Raw genomic sequence first — 21,160 nt, forward strand, 5'->3', positions numbered from 1 at the left:
GGCCCATGGAGTCCTTGCTGTGGAGACTGGAGAAACGACAAGCAGGCTACGAAGAATCGGCATCTGACGCTGCGCTGCATCGGTTTCCTGCCTTATCGTCATCCAGCTTTTCCTCGGCTTCCCGACTTCCTTGGACCCATTAAGCGAGCCACCAAATGTCCGACTCTCTAGGTCGCTTCCCTGTCTGCACTGGCAAATGCCATCGCAGGAGGCTGTATTATGCCATGGATCACAGGCAAGTAGCATGCAGGGGGAGGGCTTCTAGAAAATCACGCATCCTGCCAGAACGTCATCCCGGGCAACAATCCTGGATTCAGGGGTTCTGTAGTCCGGCTCTTGGGCCTGTACGTAGAAGGAAACGGTAACCTCGCTCGTTCTCTTGAGAAGGGGCAGAGCTTGAGCGCAGCCCACCAGGAAGCCTAACGCGAAGAAGCCTTAAGAGAACTGCTAAGAGCTACTGACAGACGAAGCCGAGAACTGATGGTGTAACGCGGGGCTGGAGCCTGACTATGGCTGCAGGCCACCGGAGTATACCAGTGGAGTTAGTCTCTCCTGCGATGTTTTCGCTCTTTATGACCTCCTCCCCCCGCTCCCTTCCCCAGATTTTCCCCTTGCATCCATCCATCTGCAATGTGCTAGAACGTTTCGATATTGCTCCGACCGCGACCGCCATGGCCTCGCGAGGCTAGCACCTCGTTCACCCGCCTCCACTCATACTGCTTGTCACTACGAATCCGGCCCTCGACATCATGGCCACTCCAGCATCTCCGAAGCACAAAGCCTTCAAGCAGGCCTGTGACAACTGTCGTCGGAGGAAAATCAAGTGTTCGCGAGAGCTTCCATGCGACAAATGTCAGCGCCTGCTTCTCTCCTGCTCATACAGCGATGTCCTTCGCCGCAAAGGCCCCAAGTTCCGGACTCTGTACCCTCTAGCACCCATCCATCCGCTGGTTGCTAGACAGCGACAGTTTCTCCAGTGCGATCCCCAACGATACTCTACGGAGAGGGAATGGTATGCGGATCCAACAAGTTACCCGATGAGCGGCTCGCCGGTCTCTCCGCCGTTCACCATGGAAGAGCAGCAATATCTACCGCCAGAACTCCCGGAAACATACAGCCGATTGCCCCCTCCAGAACTGGTCTCTTCGCCAGACTCTCTAAACTCTCTGTCAGACTCTCCAACAGCGGTGCTGTTCCCATCCCCGCGGATTCTCACTGGACCTGTGATACTGGCGCATGTCAACGTCTACTTGAAGTACATGTTCCCCATCATGCCAGTCGTTCGCAGCGAAGAGCTCCAGCAGGATTGCCACCACCCCGAACGGCTGACTCCCCAGCGGTACGCTTTTCTGGCGTCTCTATGTGCCGCTACACATATCCAGCTGAAACTCGACGGAGCAACGCCCGTGGCGGATACGTCGCATTTTCAAGCCGGTGAAAATTCATTGATGTCTGGCGAGGAACTACTCGCCGAAGCCGTCCGAGCAAGAAAAGACTGCGATCCAATCGAGGACATGAATTTGGAGAGCCTTTTGACCTCGTTCTTCTTGTTCGCTTCATACGGGAACTTGGACCGACAAGACCACGCATGGTTCTATCTCTGCCAGGCGACGTCAATGGTCTTCACATTAGGGCTTCATCGTGAATCAGCATACTCGGAGTTAAGCACAGAAGAGGCGGAGCAGAAACGAAGGGTTTTCTGGCTCCTCTTCATCACAGAAAGGTATATCCACCAGACTCAAGTAACACACAATAACTAATCTATCCGCAGGGGCTACGCACTCCAACAAGCGAAACCAGTAATGCTCCGCAACTCCATCCACAAACCACAAGTCCTCTGCTCCGACGACCCAATCCTCGCCTACGGCTTCATCAACCTGATCGGCGTCTTCGAGAGCCTCAGCGTCAACCTCTACGACTGGGTCTCTGCAGGCGGAAGTGGAACCGGAAGAGACGGGTCCTCCGAGATGCCGCCTACATCTGCTATCCAGGCAAACCTCAGCAAGCCCATCTCCCTCGTGGGTGTCTCGGAAATCCAAAAAGTCGATATCCTCATCACCCAGCAGTGGTTGCAGGCTATGATGTGGAAGCTCTCTATGACCCGTGCTTCGCAGCCGGGTTCACGGAATGAAACCGTCCTCCCCTTCCATCTGCCCGTGCTGGTAGGGAAGGCCGTGATGACTGTTATCGCGGAGGCCTCGCAAGGCGCCGTGGACGCGCACGGTATCGGAATGGTTAGTCCACTCTCAAACCACACCATCTCAATCCCCTACAAGAATTCATAACTCTCTCTAACACGACGTTGTCATCCAGGAACAAAAACTCTTCGACCTCGGCATCTCAATCGCAGACGTCTCGCGCTCCCTCTCCACAAAAGCCGCAAACACCCTCGCCGAATCCACAGTCGACCCCCGCGAGCTCCTCTGGGGCATCCTCTCCACCCTCTCCCGCATCCGCGGCTCCCAGTCCTACCTCTTCCCTTCCCTCCTCGAGCGCTGCAAGGGAACACTAGGCTTCGATGTCCCAACGCCCCTGTCCATCAGCGATTTCACTAACCAGAACATCCCCTCCTTCCCACCTGCCGTATCTGTGTCTTCTACGATGGCGTCCGAAACGACCTTTGGCCCGTGGCCTGCGCCTGCGCCTGCGCCTGCGCCTGATGATAGCGCTGCGAGCAGACCAGCGGCGAATCTGAACACGGGTTCATGTGCGTGGGAGATCACGTCTCTTCCTGACGACTCGAATGACGAGCAGCCTTCGGGGTCTGGATCGGTGCCCGGCTCTCTCCCGGGGTCGCGGATGATTCCGCCGACCAGTATGGCGGAGCTTTCGTTTCAGGAGGCGGGTTTGTTGAGTTGATCTCCTATCCTTAACCTATGTGTGCACACGCATATACTTATCCATATAGCCCTGCTGTGATGTCCACGTCACATTATATACCTCTCAATTCGGCGGAGGGCTTTGGACGAGCAGGTCTACCTACCTACCTAGCGACCTACCTCTTCTCTTCGTGTATCTAATTCCCTTATCTTCTCTCTGCATGTTTCAGTAGCGGGGACAAACTCGACACGACATGGCACGATATACATTATATAGACTCGATGGAATGAATACTTCTACAATTCATATATTCTTTGTGAAGACTCATGCGCCCCGATAGACAAATGAAGAATAAGATATTTCTTTCTTGTTCAATATTAACTAGAGTAGTGTAATTTAATGTCTCGATTTGACAACACAGACGGAACCCAGCGCCTGATTTGGTCGTTCTGTGCACGAAGACGGACAGCAGCAACACGGATAAATATAAATACAACGAAGCGAAAAGAAAAGACGACAGTTGCGGTATCATGGGGACATGGAGATGGAAGAGTCATGATCTAGGTCGGGGGCGGTGACATCAGTCCGCTGGGGACGGCAGAGACAAAAGTGAAAGTAGTCTATATATGCAGTCAATAATGCATGCAATGCAAGTGTGGTGGTGTTCACCAGAGTTTTCGCAGGGAAAAAAAAAGGGTATGGCGCGATATGTAAAAGCGAATGGAAAAAACATAAGTGAGCATGACTACTGCCTTCGCCAGGTCAATTCAACCACCTGGTCGCCGTGGGAGTCATCCCGGCGGATGTACCACTGGCGCACCTGGTTGCCGTCTGTGACCGATTCCGTCATGAGATAGCTGACCTTTCCGTCATCTTTCTCGCGTAGAGGCCCGAGTTCGTGCATAAAGGCTTCGCGGTTTGCCCCGTGGTCACCGTCCCATGTCAATTCCATTGAGTGATCGTCAAGACTCAATTCTTCACTAAACTTGGTGATAGAAAACCCGTTGGTCAAGGTCCAGCCGTCTGCAAATCGGAATTTGCTCAAAAGGCATGAGTCGCCGCAAACTTCGCTGACAGTGCTGAGTTTGGTCATGTCGGTGTTGAACCAGCTCTTCCAATGATGAACAGATAATGGCAATGGTCGAGCTGCTTCAAAGAATCCAGATGCATCGCCGCGGAAATCGAGTTGGCGCAATCGGTGATCGATCGTCAATGACGCGTCAGAGTACTGGTAAATGCAGAGGGAGATTCGGCGATCACCGGTGTAAACCATCTGTTGGCAGGCGTCAAAGACCTCGGGTTTGCTGAGTTGCTCAACGAGAGGCCGAGACAAGAAAACGCCAGCGCCTCCGAATCCCATAAGCCCAAATAAACCGATCTGTGCCACGCTTTCCGACACTCCACCGACGTACACTTGCTGGGTGTGGTCGTAACGCTCAAAAGCCTCCACTAAGCCTTGGATAGAAGGGAAAAACGTGTCGTCGTCGATGATGCAAGACCAACGAGTCTCTTCTCGGAGGTTGTGAGCCAAGTGTGAGACCAGGGAGAAGTACCGGGTCTGGTATTCCTCGTCGTTCTCCGTTACGAACAACTGAATACCAAGCCTTTTGGCCTTTGCCAGTACTTCCGGCACCCGGCTATCGGGCTCAATAAGTGCAAAGATGCGAACTCCCGTGTTACCAGCCCAATGAGTGAAGGCATCCAACGACTCATTCAACCTATCCCATGTTGTAGCGACACCGAAGTCGAAGTGCGACGCGTCAATGTGTTGAGGGGGTCGTGGGACTTGTAAAGTGAGCGGGCTGGCGATTGAGCAATCGCTCTGCAATGGCTCTGCGCCCTGAACCTTCTTGCCGGTTGAATGCTTATCAAATAGGGGGATATCGAGTACTTGAGTCAAGGGTAGGTTGGTCGGCGACTGAACTGCAACCACTTCCCGGCGCACGTATTGCGACAGCTTCTTGACCCCCAAACGTTCCAGAACATCGCGATCGGGCTGGCAGCCAACTTTGGAAGTAACTGTAATGTTCTCTGTCGAGGGAGAAGCAAACCCTGCGACGGTTTCTGCGGTTTCCGTAGCGGCCTGGACTATTTCCTGTTCTAGTGTATGGCGATTGATTCGAGGGCTGATAAAGAAGAGAAGGGTGCCGATTAGACAGGCGGCGGCGAGGAAGCGAGGAAGCTTCTTCTTCCAAACCCATGAGGAATTCATCGGGCTTCGATCCCGGAGGCTCAGTTTAGACATGGTCCAGGAATAGATCCAGACGTAAATTATGTGTGCTCGTCTCGTTATTAGGCGGAATAGGTTGATGGGGATGCGATACTAGCGCATTCGCATCGCGGGCGCACAAGGTGGAGAGTACGATCAAAAGGCAGAACAAGGTAGCGACTGTAGGGGGCGACTGAACAAGCGAGAGTTAAGTATTAAGAGTGGAAGATAAATGAGGTGGATGGAGAAGCGAGGTTGGGGGGTGGGACGGAGGCAAAGATAAAGAGCGAAGTACGGAGGAGGAGCACCGACCAGTCCAGAGTCCAGACTCAGAATTATCATCTGCAGCTGCGAGCGATTCAGAGAGGGAAAGGGGCGATCCACTCTGCTGTTGCTTCTGCGGTTCTTTTTCTGTGCTCTGAAGAGCTTGTCTCTGACTCGCCAGACGGTCTGGAGCCGCGCGTCAGATTCTTAACCTTCAGGTGCTGATCACTCTACAGTACGTATACTACGGAGGACTACTAGCCTCAACTACGACCTTGTGAAGTCATAACCGGTCGCTATATGGGCCTCCAGCCTTCCAAAACATGGCAGTTAAGTCCCAACCACAGGAGACTTTTCCGAAGACGAATAACCGTTGATGACGCGTAATAGGCGATCCTTGTGGGAGACGGAGCGGCTGGATGCGACCCACGGATCTTGGCGGTTGGAGGCCAAACTGGCCTTGCAACCATATGATCCTGTCCGGAACTGGCAACAAATTGGATGTTCATCTGTTGTCTCTGGCATCTACAATAATAACTTCTGAAATAATGGAATCTCATGGCATATTGTGTGCGGACTATAAGCATGAATAAATAGGCGCTCCCCTGACAGGCTGAAAGTGGTAATAAGTCACATGCCTCGGGGCGCCGCGAAGCGCATCTCCCGCAAGGCATCCGATGCATGCCCGTTGGCGTTCTACGGCGGTTCTATTATTGGCGATGAGGCGAACAGGGTTACTTCAAGGCTCAACCTTAGTTAGAGCCCAGAAACAAGTTCTGTACGACTGATAACGTATGCACCGCACTTTGCACCGAGTTCGGGCATTGTATATTCTTGCTTGTGTCTGAAAGTGGTCCTGCTCCCCCGCACGATGGAGTCCCATGTTTTGGATTCCTCAGATCCTTTGCGCTCGCTGCTCCAGCCCTGAGCCTGGGCTCCATCTAATAATCCCGCAACCTCGTGCCCCTCCAGTTTTACCGGCTTCACTGGCAAATATGTCATCAGAGCACAAAGTAGTCCTATGGTTTCAACAGTGCGCACAGGTAAGCTTAAATATGTTTATAGCTTTTGTAGCTAGAAGGTTAAAAGGTGATCCACGACCCATGGTCGTCAGCCTTACCGATCTTCAGGGTCAGAAGCCGGGAATGGAATATTGCTGCCTTGAAGGCCAGGCCCTAAAGACGGCCGCAACCGGTCTAGCTTCAGCTGACTGGATCCTTACTAATCAAATGCTGGCTACGGCAATCCAGGAAGACCAGATACGCCAAGTTCCCAATCGGGAAATATCCGCAGTGTGGGCAAATGGTGTTAGCAATTCCATGACACTACTGGAACCTACAAGCTCTATCAGCAGTACATGGGACCGTGGACAATCAAAGGTCTCCTGCTATAGTGCGCCATTCCGGGCAGTCTTTCCTTCTACCCGCGTGCTTGCGTCTACTCCCCGTGACGCACGAAATCACAATGTCCACGCAGTCGTTGAGCTCGCTGCTCTCCAGAGCATCCATTGACGATCATGAAGAGGTCCTCCGCGCGTGCGATGCTGCCTTGGCCAAATCGAGATCCGACAGCCAGGCGCAACATGTCAAAGTGGTTGCTTTGCTGAAACTCGACCGTTACGAGGATTGTCTACGTGTTTTCGAGGATGGCGGGGATAATCTGAAGAAGAAGGCCGCGCTGGAATACGGTTACGCCCTTTACAAAACGGGAAACCCAGAAGCGGCCATTGATGTGGTTTCTAGCCTGGCTGACGACCGAGGTTCCCGTCACCTGGAAGCCCAAGCTGTATGTTGCCCCGAGACCTCTACGTGGACAGTTGGCTAACGATTTATTTCCGGGCTAGACATACCGGGCCGAGAAGTTTCACCGTACGGCGGAGTTATACCAAGGGCTTGCTCGAGAAGCAGCACCATCGGCGAATGAGGAGAACGATTTACGGATCAACAGCTGGGCGACGGATGCACAACTGCAGTGGAAAGGCCACCCCGAGTCCGTCCGCCATACCAGACCTACGAGGGACGATTTGGAGGCATTCGAAACAGTCTACAACGCGGCTTGCCTAAGCATTGCCAAAGGGGAATTTGATCAAGCTGGATTACTTTTGAAGCGTGCTAAGGGTTTGTGCCAACCAACCGGATGACATGAATTGGGCTGACGGTCTCTACAGAACTCTGCCGCACTTCAGAAGATCTCACCCCTGAAGACAGAGCCGCCGAACTGCTCCCAATTGCTGTTCAGCAGTTGTATGTTCTGATCTGTCAAGGAAAGTCGGAAGAGGCCGAGTCTATTCTCCAAGAAATCTCAGTCAAAGAGTATGCCGATTTGAACCAGTGGATAAACAATAGCTTACAGAACCACAGAATCCCCGAACTATCAACGAAAAGGATTGGTCAGAATAACGTCGCGATTGCTCGCGGCACCACGGCGAACCCCTATGCCCTATACAAGGCCCTTCACGAAGTGCCTGACTCGATTGAGAATGACAAGCTGTTTGACTACCAATACAACGTCATGACAGGTAATCTTCACGCCGTCGACCTCCTCGTCCACAAATACGATGGCATCATCCGATCCACTTCCAAGGCTCTCTCGCAAGCCCCATATCCTTCGACAGAAGCTATCACGAACCTCTTGTCAGTTTACAACGTGGCAGCGCAGGCCAAGGGTGAGACAGGAACCCCAGCGTTGAAGGCCATTCTTTCGGCGGTAGACAGACGACCCAAGGACATTGGCTTGGTGCTCACTGCCGTGCAACTCTACGTGAACCTGGGCAATACCACCGCCGCGATAGTTACTTTGGAGAAATCCCTCCAACTCCTCGACGAGTCTGTCTCCGAGCAAGATAAGGAGATTCGCTTCAACCCCGGCTTACTTAGTGTTCTTATCGCCTTATATAAACGTGAGGGCCGGAAGACTCAGATCAGGGCCGAATTGGCCAAGGCCGCAGCGTTCTGGAAGGAACAGGGTACCCAGCCAGCGTCACTTCTGCGCGCAGCGGGTGCATCCCTGCTGCACTCATCGCTTGCTTCGGACTCAACCCAGGCTGCAGAGTTATTCAAGTCACTGTATGAGAAGACGCCAGACGATCTATTCGCCGTTGCTGGCTATGTCGCTTCCCATGCAGCTATCGATTATTCTCGAGTCGAAGCTCAGGCTAAATACCTTCCTTCTGTTGACGACCTTATTTCTGACGTCGATATCGCCGCTCTTGAGGCTGCGGGCGTTTCCCCGTCATCCTCCACAACGGCGGCTGCTGCCGCGGCGATCGCAGGAGCAAGGAAGCGGCCTGCACCCAGCAAAGATCGTGTTGTGAAACGAGTCCGAAAGTCTCGGCTTCCCAAAGACTACGACCCCAGCAAAACAGCTGACCCCGAACGGTGGTTGCCGCTACGTGACAGATCAACTTACCGGCCTAGAGGGCGAAAAGGCAAGCAGCGAGCTGCGGAGCGTACACAGGGAGGAGTGGTCACCGAGAAATCCGAAGAGACTACACCGTCCGGACAGCAGCAGCAGCAGAAGCCTCAGGTCGGGGGATCCAGTCAGAAGAAAAAGAAGAAGGGCAAGCGGTGATCGATGTTATATATTTCATCAGATCAGGCGAAAATCATCTAGGACCATACTTCTAGTTAACGCGGCACGGCATATCAGCTCCATTACAACCGTGTACAGTACTCAGCGGATAGAACTTGTCTATAGGAGCAACCGAAAAAGCATATTACCAACTAGCCAACTCATCTCCGAACAGCCAAACAGTCTCTAACCAAGCGGGGTGCGAATCGTGCCGCACTGTCTATCGTACTGCTCGAATATTGTTTGGAACAATTTAATATCTTGCAACGAATCCCTCGCCGTCGTCTTCGCCTTCTTTCCATCAACCAGATACGCATATAACGCCTTCAGCTCCTCCTGATACGCCTCCTCCCACGTACTCACCGTCTCTGTCTGCATCAACCCGCCGCGCTCATCTGCCCGTTCAATACCTACGCGTACCGGTTGCCCTCGCGCATACGGCAGATCATAATGAATTGTCACCGTCTTGTTCTGCCCATATACCGCAAACTGCGCATCACACCGGGGCACGCAGTCCGTGCCTGTCTCGTACATGAGTGTAAACGGGTGCTTGCGCTTGCTGATACCCCCGGTGCTCCCGTTGTAATGGAACAGCGCCGAATAGAACGGCTCATTTACGGATATATTCGAGATGGCGTCCGGATAGCCTAGTGTGTCTCGCATGATGCCGAGGTCATGGCAGCCCAGCGAGGCAAGGAAGCGACTTAGCGCAATACGCTCGCGGTTCGGCTGCTCGTCTTTGCCGAAGACTTCTTCCATTAGGTCGCGGAGGCGGGAGGCTTGGTCTTCGCTGCTGGAATCGTCGTCTTGACCATGGTCCGTTTCGTTGTCGCCGTGCTTGGCTGCAGGTACAGGTTCGGGCCCGGATTCATCTTTCCCTGGAACAGCCCGTATACTAGTGGCTGTGTGCGCAATGTGCGGCCCCGCGATCATCCTTAACCGGGCGTAATGGATCCTCTCGAGCGCTGCGACCTCCTTCTTGAACACGCTCTCGAAGCAGGGTGCGTACCGCCTCGCACAAGCTACGAATACCCTTGCCCCGTTTGGCGCGTCTCGCTCCGCAGCCAGGATCCGTTTTGCGGATGGGATGCTTAGACTCACGGGGGTCTCGACCATGACGTGCTTGCCGGCTTGCAGGGCGGCGATTGTGTAGAGTTCGTGGTATTCGTTCGGCATGAAGTTGAGGACTAGGGATATACTGGGATTGGTAAGGATGGTGTCTGGTGTGGGCGTGGGTTCTTGGGAGCCGGCGGAGGTGGAGATTGAGGTGTAAATTGCGCTTATGGTGTAGAGGTTTGAGAGGGCTTGGAGGGCTGGTAGGTAGATTGTTTGCACGGGGTGCGTGCCTGCTGCCAGAATGCCGACGGTGAGGGGCGCTTGTGTTTGTGGATCTGGTTGGGAAGCCATTCTGGTACTTTGTCTGGTTTGGAGCTTTCGTATAGTTCAGATGGTGTATATAGCAGGTATAGAGGATAGGCCACGAGCGGACTTGAGCTCCGAGAACCTGTTGGACACTGAGATTCCAAATGGCACCGAGTTTGACTATATTGACAACCTCACGCAAGGCGAGCGAAGTAGTCGTAGTCAGAGCAAGCAAGGGATAGCAACTCCGCAAGAAACGCTGCGCAGGGACTGTCAAACCACAGAGACGTATCTGACTGAGAGACCGGGTCTGATGGGGAAGTTCCGTTTGACTTCTGATAGAATCCTCTTGTACAAACTTTTCAGATCGGGGAGTATTTCCGCAGTGACATCAGATGCCATGTCTGTTAGCAAGATCTCTGTGCTTTTGCGGCTCATAGATCTGTGCATTAGACGTACTTTTGCCGCGATATCCAAGCTTGAACAGTATAAGTCAGTGTAGTAAGATCGTGTCAATGGCCAATGGACCTGTTGGTGCCTAACAGCCAGCTGCATAGGGTATCACCCATGGCCATGGCCGTGTCTTTGATGTCACGGAGTCATGAGATTCAGCCTTAAGGGTGGTACCAATGTGGCTGAGCAGTCTATACTCAATCAACGTTGGGGCAGTGTTTGTACGGAGTATCGCGGGTGGAGCTTGTGCCTGCCTCCTGGAGCTCTGGAGCTTGGATTGGATCCGCAGCTCAGCCTTCGCCAGCATCATCGTCTCCGTCACGGCTCTCCGAACTATTTATCCCCTTTGCCATCTTCTTCCTCGTTCCTTCTCTTTTTCAATCACCAGTCCATCTCAGCCACATTGGTATTTAAGATGGGAGTAAGTAGGCCCCCTCTCCTTCCTCATATAACAGCTCGAGCTGCCCCGCGTCTGCTCCCTACCCCGCTACGTGGTGCTTCCACGAAGTCATCCATCAGCTTTGTCAGTGAAAGTCGAGACCTCTCAGTTAACCACAGAGTTTTTGCATCATCAACAGTTCGCTTCGAAGATCGCCAACGCCCAAATGAGCGCCTCCAACAACTCTGGCGGCGTCTATGGAGGAGCACCCCCTAGTGGCTACACAGGTGGCCCTCCTCCTACTTCGGGCCCTGGTCCTCAAGGTGGATATGTAAGTGCAGAAGAATGTTGATGCCTGCCAAGTGGCCATATCATGCCCCTCTTTCGCCCAGTTCTAGTTTCCCGGCTGATGACGTCTCCAGCCGCAGCAGCAGCAGCACGGGCAGCAATCTCAGCAGCCTCAACAGTACCAGGCCTACCCTGGTGGATCGGTAAGCTAGTTTTCTTTCTCTTCTTTTCTTTCATTCTTCTTCCTGAAGTGTGTGTTTTCGCTTTTTCTGTCTGCTTGCCAGTTACGCGTGTTCTCTCGCTTGCGTGGCATTATTCATCCGCAGCCCCTCATCAGTCCCATTAACACTTTCGTCATCCCATCTCTATTCCTTTTCAGTCATCTTCCTCTCCTTTGCAATCGGGAAATATGTCTCGTCCGTGGTCCAATCAAGGATATCCTCCTCCTGCCGGCCCGCCTCCGCAGCTGCGTCCGGGGCAGTCGCCATCGCCTTACCCGCAGTCTTCGTCACAGCAGTATCAGCAGCAATACCAGGCTTACCCTCCGGTCCCGCCTAACAAGCCATCGCCATCGCCTGCATACTCGGGAGCGCCTCCGCCTCAAACACATTCTCCAGCACCGTATTCACCGCATACGCCTCATCCCCAATCCTATTCTCCGGCGCCTTCTTACGGCAACGCGCCGTACAGACAAGGCTCTCAAAACTACGCGCCAACCCCGCCTCCAACTCAGCCTTACGGAGCGCCTGGCCCGAACTACCCCCCACAACCTCATGTATACACTGCCCTAACTCTTGCCATGCTTTTCGATCGCTTGATTTTATTCATTGCATTTCATCTCCTATACTGGCGACAAGCTAACACGGATCATTTTAGGCCTCAGGTTATCCTCCCCAACCCCCTCAGAATGCGCCGTACCCACCTGGCCCTCCCGGAGGTCAGCGTCCTCAGCAGGGGCCCCCAGCAGGTGGCCAGTATGGCCCGCCCGGCGGAGCTGCCGGCGGAGCTGGACCTGCTACTCCCCAGCAACTGGATGCTTATCGGCAGCTTCTAATTGCAACGATCCAAGAGAAGAATCTTCAAAATTTCTACCCTCCTGACAAACTCGACCGGCTGGTGCAAGGCCTCTCTCGAGATGGACCTACCAAGGTCAACAGAATTGTTAACGAATTCGCTCTGCCTATTGAAATAGCCATGGATGTCATCAAACTTTCGCTCTATGATATTGTCCTTTATGTGGACGATAGCGGCTCCATCGAGTTCGAGGAAAAGGGTGTCAGAAAGGAGCAGCTGAAGCAAATCCTTGGAATCGTCGCGACTGTGGCGTCTACCTTTGACGAGGATGGTATCAGCTTGCGTTTCATGAACAACGACTTCATGCAAAATAACATTCGCAGTGCGCAGGATGTTGAGCAGATCATTTCCAACATTCGCTTCTCTGGTATGACTCCTTTGGGGTCGGCTTTGAGGACCAAGGTGCTTGATCCCATCATCGTAGGCCCAGCAAGAGCAGGCCGCCTGCAAAAGCCGGTGCTCGTCATCACAATCACCGATGGACAGCCTGCTGGAGAGCCACTGGACTCCGTATCTCAGGGAATTCGCTACACTGTTGACGAGGTCTCGAGAACCCAGTATGGCCGCGGTGCGGTTGCCTTCCAGTTCTCGCAGGTCGGGAACGACACCAAGGCTCGCGACTTCCTCGGCAGTCTCGATAACGACCCTAGCATTGGTGGTTTGATTGACTGCACATCCAGTAAGATATGACGTTTCAATATCAAAGGGCGCATTAGCTAACGTATTTTCTAGACTTCGAGGTTGAGCAGGACGAGATGTCGCGTGCAAACCCACCTGTCCACCTCACCCGTGAACTGTGGTGCGCGAAGCTCATGCTCGGCTCTATCGATTCATCATACGACACCAAGGACGAGAAGGGTAGCGGCCCGTCCGGTGCCCCTCCTGGACCTCCAGGCCAGTACGGCGGTGGCTATAATCAGCAGCCAGGTTACCCTAATCAGTCTCCCGCCCCGGGATACGGCTCGTCTGCACCATACAACCCCGGACAACAAGCTTATAGCCCTTCTCCTTACCCTCAAAGCAGTGGACCTGGCGGTTACCAGCAGCCCCAATATGCACAACAACCTTATGGCGCCTATCAACCGGGCTATCCTGGTCAACAACCTTCTTATGGGGGCCAGCAACCACCTCCACAGCAGTATGGACAAAGGCCCGGTGGAAATCAGTACCCAGGCCAGCAGCCTCCCTACGGACAACAGAGATATTAGGCCAGTGCGCAGCCATTCGACGACCGGATGGGAAAGGCTTAGTGCCCGCATGTATCCTTTATAATGACTTTTTGCGTTTTTGTCTACTATCATTGCACGTTCTGTCACTGGTGAATTCCTGGAAACAAAGGGACAGTGGGTGATTCGATATGGATGCAAAGCTCTCGCTTTTGTTGATCATGACCGTTAAACGAAAATGCTATGATGATTCCAAATTGACTTTGTCTAAGATAGTGCGGAGAGGTACACCCTCAGGTCTGCAATATGCATATAATCAAACTCTACCTCTCCAGGTATCCACACTGCAGACCATGTCCATAGCATAGACATGGTCCTTGCCTTATAGGCCTGGTTAGTACAGTAGCTAATAAGAGTAGGACATAGTCTATATTGCTATGGCATTTATAGTTGCCATAGAGTTCAGACCGGCGGTATTCCGTATCTACACAGTGACCACGAAGTATAAAAACAGGTGGGTCGTTCTGTTATATGCAGGCCAAAGGGGACAAGGAGGAAATGAGGCCGGGGCCGGGGCGGGGGTATGGCTCGGAGAAACACCGGTGGCAATTCTAGCGCAGTTCGAGCGGAAGTTTCTCCGACGCCAAGCAGCGGTGCCCCGCTTGGCCACTGCAAAGTCACTAAGGAACTTCTAGCTTCGTTCCAGCGGAGTTCGAAACTCGACAGGTCTCAAAGGCTAAGCACCATCGCATCAGATGGTGCATCATAGTGGCAGGCTGGCAGCGAACTGCCGGTTACGTGTCGCGAACGAGAGGGTTGGTGGACAAATAAAACGATAGGACGCGGGGACGAGACCCTGGAGGCTGTGCAGACGAAACGTCTGGTCGGTGGACCATTCGCAGTCAATTTAATTATAGCAGCTTGCGATGCAACGCTCACTCGGGCTTTGTTGCCTCTCAGGCAGCAGGTTTGCTCAGATGACATTGATCGCAGATGTCACTAAGTCAGTGGTAGTAGTACTGCTACTCTAGAAGATATACTTGACATATATTGTAGGGCCGTCCAAGGCACAGTAGGTGTACCTGTCAGAACCGTTGGATTAGAGTGGCCTCCACTTTGCCTCCAACCACGTTGGTTACGTTACGCCGACGCGGTGTCCAGAGATTGGCGCTGTCTGGCCCGAGATCCAGCCCAGCCTGGGGTTACGTTGCCCCCAAGACTTGGAGGCCCTGTTCACGACTCTCCCCGTTCACACCTTGGCCTCTCCTTGTCTCTCTTCTTTTCCCCTCCATATTTTCTTGTTATTTTATTTTCTTCTGTCTTTCTCGTTGTCGTATCGACGATCGTTGCCTGCTGTCTGGCTTGCATGCTGCCGGTCGGTCCACCGTTGCTGTTTTCGGCCAACCACGTCTTTTGACTTTTTACTTTCTGTTCCTGATCGGCTGCAAACAGTTGTGCCTGCAAAGATCCAGCTTTCGCATTTTGCATTTGTCTTTTAACGGCCTTCTTTATCTTCTTCTTGTGCCTATTCTCCTTTCCTGCTATACATTGTTCCCTCTTTTGCTTTGAGAGGATGAGTCCAATTGCTCGCCTAACGTCATAACGCCCCGCCGATCAGCGCCTGTACGACCGACCACTCGATTATTTTACCCACGGCTGGAGTCGAGGCTGACAAGATTGAATTGAGAGATTGAAGGGCAGAGAGAGTCATATTTTCAAGTGCCCCGACTGTGAACCGTTGACTTCATCATGTCACAGCCGAACAGATTGCCAGGCTCAAATCAGAATCACAACCCTCATCAGCCGCGCATATCTCAAGACCAGCATACCTCCTCTGATTCGACGTCACAGATTCTTCCGCGGCCGCCACAACCTTCGAGAAGCCATTCCCTGCGTGCTCCCCCAGGACAAACACCGCACTCACCCTCGCGAACACTATCGGATTCAGGAAGGAGGTCATCACAACATCAACATGTCCGGTTTTCGACAGATTTGGAGCTCCCAGCATTGGAAAATAGACAAGCTTCGAGGGAGCAGGACCGACGACCGTCGTCTAGAGGACTCTCTATCAACACAGGCGTAGCGAATACACAAGGCCCGTCCATTACATCTCCTGATGTCAATGCCAGCGGTGCCCCGAGTTCGACCCTTTCGCCGCGCTCGGCGCTATCCCCTACATCCCCACAGAGCCCAGATGGCGTTGGCCGCTCTCGATCACGAAACCGTGGATACTCGCTACGTCGGACGATTTTTGCGAAAAATATCGAATCGCAGTCAGCTCCTTCGTCACCAGTTGAGCTAGGACATATTGTGAAGACGGAGCCGGAGATTGTGGAGCATGAAGTTCCTGCGGCTGCCGCCGCGGCGCCTGGTGCGTCGGGATCGGAATCGAGCGAGAATGAGAAGCTGGAAGTCCATGTCGCGCAAAAATCTACCTCGGCCTCAACTTCCACGGAGCATGACCTCACCGTATATTCTTCTGACCAGACAGATCTGAAGGAGGGACGGAGTCTGTCCACGAGTTTATCTTTCGATCGATGGCACCACAAAAAGGCGGCCATTACCACACTCCAACTTCGCGTTGAGGATTTTCTCGAAACGCTTCGCAAGGTTATCCTCCGGATCAAGACCATTCCACCGAGCAAAGATGGTCGCCACATCGACCTTGAACCAACGCGAACGGAAGATCTGGTTGATGAGCGGACAGGGAAGCCATATGTCGAAAACTGGATTCGATCCAGCCGCTACAGTCTATGGAGCTTCTTCCCCCGGCAGTTCTTTGCGCAGTTCACCAAGCTCGCCAACTTTTACTTCTTAGTGGTTGCAATTCTGCAAATGATCCCTGGATTGAGTACGACAGGTAAATTCACCACCATCATACCCCTTCTAATCTTCGTCGGTATCTCGATGGGCAAAGAAGGCTTCGATGACTGGCGCCGCTACCGACTGGACAAGGAAGAAAACAACCGCTTCGCCTACGTTCTTCGACCTGGCGCAAACGTGCTCTCCCGCTCTGTTACTGGCGATAGCGCATCGATCTCGAGCGAGACACAGGACTGGGATCGAATCAAATGGAGCGAAATCAAAGTTGGCGATGTGATCCGGCTGGAACGCGATCAACCTGTACCCGCTGACATGGTCTTACTCCATGCGGACGGGCCTAACTGTACGGCCTACGTGGAGACCATGGCATTGGACGGGGAAACGAATCTTAAAACCAAGCAACCGTGTCAGTCTGTGGCCAAAGTGTGCGGTACTGTGGAAGGTCTCTGCAGCAGCTCCATACACTTCGCTGTGGAAGATCCCAATCTCGATCTGTACAAATTCGATGGAAATGTCTCAGTGGCTGCTGGAGAAAAGACACCACTGACCAACAATGAAGTTTTCTACCGTGGCAGTGTCCTTCGAAACACTCAAAGAGCAGTGGGAATAGTTATTTACACTGGCGAAGAATGCAAGATTCGCATGAATGCAAACAAGAACCCCCGCATTAAGATGCCCTCCCTTCAGGCCAAAGTCAACCGGGTCGTCATGCTCATTGTGGTTTTGGTCGTGGTGCTGGCTGGAGCTTGTACCATTGCGTACAAATATTGGTCTCATGACGTGGAAAGCCAGGCTTGGTACCTAGAAGATGCCAACGTGAGCTATGGTCCAGTTTTTACCTCGTTCTTGATCATGTTCAACACGATGATTCCTATCTCACTCTACGTGAGTATGGAAATCGTCAAAGTCGCACAGATGCTCATGCTTAATGCCGACGTTGACATGTACGATCCTGAGTCTGATACGCCGCTTGAAGCCCGAACCTCGACCATCAATGAGGAACTTGGCCAAGTTAGCTATATTTTCTCGGACAAAACTGGGACTTTGACGAATAATACCATGCGTTTCCGGAAGATGAGCGTGGCTGGTACCGCGTGGTTTCACGACTTTGATCTAGTCGACGAGGCTGCTCAAGAAGGTGAACGGGAGAAGCTGGTTCATAAGAAACGCAGCGTTAAAGGCAAGAAGGCCGTGTCCCGTCAGTCGAATGTGTCCGAATTCCGGCGGTCTTTGGCTATAACCAGACCGTCCATGTCAACCTATGACGGAGCTCGCAAGGAGGGGCTATCTGTGCCGAACACTCGCACAACTGATATGCTCAAGTACATTCAACGCAAGCCGTACACAGTATTTGCGAGGAAAGCAAAAATGTTTATCCTCGCGATGGCTCTTTGCCATACCTGTCTGCCAGAAGAAGATGAATTTGGCAACACGACCTTTCAAGCTGCTTCGCCGGACGAGCTCGCGCTGGTCACGGCTGCTCAGGAGCTAGGATACATCGTCCATGACCGGCAGCCGAATACATTGACTGTCCGAACATATCCCAACGGACAGAATCAATCGCCTGTTGATGAAGTGTATGAGATCTTGGATGTGATTGATTTCTCCAGCGCCAGGAAACGCATGTCAGTTGTGGTGCGGATGCCAGACCGACGGATTTGCCTGTTCTGCAAAGGCGCTGACAGCGTCTTGATGAAACTCTTGAAGCGAGCTGCGCTTGCTCAGGAGAAAGTTGTCGAGATTGAGCGCCGAGCGAGCAAGCGCAAGGCTGCGGAGGCGAGCGAGGTCATTAGGCGAAACAGCGAACATCACTCTCGCAAGGACAGCGGCGTCCGGAACAGTTTTAGCCGTCCGAGCATGTCGCGGCGTCGCTCTAGTGTTTCTGGAAGGCACGTGTCTACGCTAAGAGATAGCATCGATGTTTGGCTTCGTGACCGTGAAACCGACGGTGGACTCCTCAACAGGAACAGCGACGTGGAGTATTACAGCCCGAGACCTTCGGCGCAAATTGGACGACAGTCCAACACGTTCTCTGACTCAGGAAGTTCCATCCATGACGACGAGGAAGATTTGGTTGAGGAGGCGCTTGTAGTTGACGAAGCTGCTGTGTTTGAACGTTGCTTCCAGCACTTGAACGACTTTGCTACTGAGGGGCTGCGAACGCTCCTATATGCCCACCGATTTTTGGATGAGGCTACGTATACAGAGTGGCGGCGCGCCTACCAGGAAGCTTCGACCAGCCTTGTCGATCGGCAAGAACGGATCGAAAAGGTCGGTCAGCAGATCGAAGAGCAGCTCGAGTTGACTGGTGCCACGGCGATTGAGGATAAGCTTCAGAAGGGAGTACCCGAGGCAATTGACAAGCTGCGTCGCGCGAATATCAAGTTGTGGATGCTTACTGGTGACAAGCGAGAGACTGCAATCAATGTTGGCCACTCATGCCGCCTGGTCAAGGACTACTCTACTCTTGTGATCCTTGACCAAGAAATGGGCAACGTGGAGGAGTTGATTGCGAACCTGACGAAGGATATATTGAGCAAGACTGTGGCCCACTCTGTAGTTGTGGTTGATGGGCAGACGCTTTCCATGATAGAAGCAAATGACATCCTTCGCGCGGCCTTCTTCAAGCTTGCCATTCTTGTCGAGTCGGTTATTTGCTGCCGTGCCAGTCCGAAGCAGAAAGCTTTCCTGGTAAAGTCGATTCGTCGGCAGGTGCAGGACTCGGTCACTCTAGCGATTGGCGACGGTGCTAATGATATTGCCATGATTCAAGAGGCCCATGTTGGCATTGGTATTACAGGTAAAGAGGGACTTCAGGCTGCGCGTATCTCGGACTACTCGATCGCTCAGTTCAGGTTCTTGTTGAAGTTGCTTCTGGTCCACGGGCGGTGGAACTATATGCGAGCGTGCAAATACACACTGGGAACGTTCTGGAAGGAAATGCTCTTCTACCTGACCCAGGCCCTGTACCAGCGATGGAACGGATACACCGGTACAAGTTTGTACGAACCATGGAGTCTTAGCATGTTTAACACCCTCTTTACCTCTCTCGCTGTCATCTTTCTTGGCATATTCACCAAAGATCTCTCCGCATCGACCCTTCTCGCCGTCCCAGAGCTCTACACTAAAGGCCAGCGCAGCGAGGGCTTCAACATCCGTCTCTACCTCGGCTGGACATTCATGGCTACCTGCGAGGCAATGCTTGTCTACTTTGTGATGTACGGTCTCTTCGGGAACATCCTCTTTACCACAGGCAACATCAACGATATTTTCTCCGCCGGTCTTCTCACCTTCTCCGCCTGCGTTATCATCATCAACACGAAATTGCAGGCCATTGAAGTTCATAACAAAACCTACCTCTCCCTCGCCGTCTTCATCATCTCTGTCGGCGGCTGGTTCCTCTGGAACATCATTCTTGACAGGCAGTACGACTTCAAATCCGGCGATGGTATTTACCACGTCCCCGACAACTTCCTCCTCCATTCTGGTCATGATCTTGCTTTCTGGGTCGTGCTCCTCATAATTGTCACTGCGGTTATTGTCTTCGAAATCAGTGTCGCCTCGCTCCGCGCGAACCTCTTCCCAACCGACGTTGACGTTTTCCAAGAATACGAGAAAGACCTCGACATCCGAAAACGATTCGAAGAAGCCGCCGCCTCAGAACTCCAGCAGGGCTGGGACCACGGCAAGAAGAAATCCAGTTTCGAGCTCGCCCGAGAGGAAGCCGAGATGGAGGCGCGCGAGAGACACGTTGCCGAACTGCTTGCAAGACCCAGGGTCATGAGTGATGCGAATAAGAATGATTCTTCGCGTGGCGTCGGCGTCTATGTTGAGTCCGCCTCGGAATCTGCGTCTGCTTCTGCTTCTGCTTCTGCTTCCGCGTTGGGAGAGCCGAACACTCAGAATGCCGGGTCTTCGGCGCCGAGACGATCAATGGAGATCCATGAATTGTTCTCCAAGGGCTTCGGAGCGATGAAGAAAGGACACTTGAAGTGACCTACTTCCTCCCTTTGCTTCTGCTTGTATCTATTTTGCTTTGATGTTTTGATTTCATGTTTTGCTTGGCGTAGAAGCACTTATACCCCCGGTGTTTATCCGTTGTCACTCATTTCATGTTAGATTTGCATTGCATGCGTGTTGTTGTTTGTCTTGGCCCTGTTTACTTGGGTGGTGTTAGCTTACTATACCCGTCGGTAGTTTGTGTTTGTGTCTTGTATTATACGAGGAAGTGAACATGATTCTTCTACTATATGCACTTGAGCTCCAACGCGTAACGAAAACGAATCTAGACAACGATAGAGAGTTAACAGCTTGCTACATCAAGACAGGAGCCTCGCCCCTGGAGCACTGAGAATATATATAGCCGGGTTTTCCTAACTCCGCCGGGCGGACAGTAAAAGATATATTTTTATGGACTCGTACCACTCTGTACTATACATCGTACCCATGACACAGTATTGGCAATGGAAACGAACAAGGTGAGGTTTTCGATGCCAACCACACAGAGCCCGATAGATAGATCATTCAGTTTTGTAGTAGAAGGCGGCCTTTAATTGTGCTCATGGTGTACAGTAGGCCGCAAACAACATGTGATTGGCTCCTTGCATGTATGGCATGTCAGACACGGGTCACGGCCACGGCCCGGACCCGGCGTTCACCCATGTTCCCAGTCTATGTAACTCGACTCCTCGAGTAGGTACTAGGCAGATGCCTACGGCCGGGGAGTATCTCCAGTCTCCGATATCCTCTAGG

The 21,160-nt window shown here is 52.7% G+C and overlaps 6 protein-coding genes across 6 annotated transcripts; 4 read left to right on the forward strand and 2 right to left on the reverse strand.

Moving 5' to 3' along the window:
• Window positions 1-1,009: 1,009 nt before the first annotated feature.
• DSM5745_04603 (putative C6 transcription factor (AmyR)) lies at window positions 1,010-2,859 on the forward strand (the record flags this gene model as incomplete). The annotated part of the gene is made up of 4 exons (XM_026746619.1): window positions 1,010-1,339; window positions 1,383-1,723; window positions 1,772-2,234; window positions 2,314-2,859. 4 exons carry the CDS (start codon window positions 1,010-1,012, stop codon window positions 2,857-2,859), a joined length of 1,680 nt encoding a protein of 559 aa, XP_026604099.1.
• Window positions 2,860-3,565: 706 nt separating this feature from the next.
• DSM5745_04604 (glycosyltransferase family 31 protein) lies at window positions 3,566-5,065 on the reverse strand (the record flags this gene model as incomplete). Its single annotated transcript, XM_026746620.1, has 1 exon — window positions 3,566-5,065. The coding sequence occupies one exon, from the start codon at window positions 5,063-5,065 to the stop codon at window positions 3,566-3,568; it is 1,500 nt and encodes a 499-aa protein (XP_026604100.1).
• A 1,692-nt stretch (window positions 5,066-6,757) lies between these two features.
• Window positions 6,758-8,863, forward strand: DSM5745_04605 (signal recognition particle subunit SRP72; the record flags this gene model as incomplete). The annotated part of the gene is made up of 3 exons (XM_026746621.1): window positions 6,758-7,078; window positions 7,137-7,410; window positions 7,461-8,863. The coding sequence occupies 3 exons, from the start codon at window positions 6,758-6,760 to the stop codon at window positions 8,861-8,863; spliced, it is 1,998 nt and encodes a 665-aa protein (XP_026604101.1).
• A 377-nt stretch (window positions 8,864-9,240) lies between these two features.
• On the reverse strand, window positions 9,241-10,270 carry DSM5745_04606 (uncharacterized protein; the record flags this gene model as incomplete). Its single annotated transcript, XM_026746622.1, has 2 exons — window positions 9,241-9,273; window positions 9,347-10,270. The coding sequence occupies 2 exons, from the start codon at window positions 10,268-10,270 to the stop codon at window positions 9,241-9,243; spliced, it is 957 nt and encodes a 318-aa protein (XP_026604102.1).
• Window positions 10,271-11,283: 1,013 nt separating this feature from the next.
• Window positions 11,284-13,627, forward strand: rfeF (putative transcription factor RfeF; the record flags this gene model as incomplete). Its single annotated transcript, XM_026746623.1, has 5 exons — window positions 11,284-11,388; window positions 11,480-11,548; window positions 11,725-12,120; window positions 12,222-13,098; window positions 13,152-13,627. 5 exons carry the CDS (start codon window positions 11,284-11,286, stop codon window positions 13,625-13,627), a joined length of 1,923 nt encoding a protein of 640 aa, XP_026604103.1.
• Window positions 13,628-15,334: 1,707 nt separating this feature from the next.
• DSM5745_04608 (aminophospholipid-translocating P4-type ATPase DNF3) lies at window positions 15,335-20,404 on the forward strand (the record flags this gene model as incomplete). The annotated part of the gene is made up of 1 exon (XM_026746624.1): window positions 15,335-20,404. The coding sequence occupies one exon, from the start codon at window positions 15,335-15,337 to the stop codon at window positions 20,402-20,404; it is 5,070 nt and encodes a 1,689-aa protein (XP_026604104.1).
• Window positions 20,405-21,160: the final 756 nt, after the last annotated feature.

The sequence above is a fragment of the Aspergillus mulundensis genome (genome assembly GCF_003369625.1).
Source record: "Aspergillus mulundensis strain DSM 5745 chromosome Unknown scaffold_4, whole genome shotgun sequence".
Taxonomy (NCBI): Eukaryota; Fungi; Ascomycota; class Eurotiomycetes; order Eurotiales; family Aspergillaceae; genus Aspergillus; species Aspergillus mulundensis.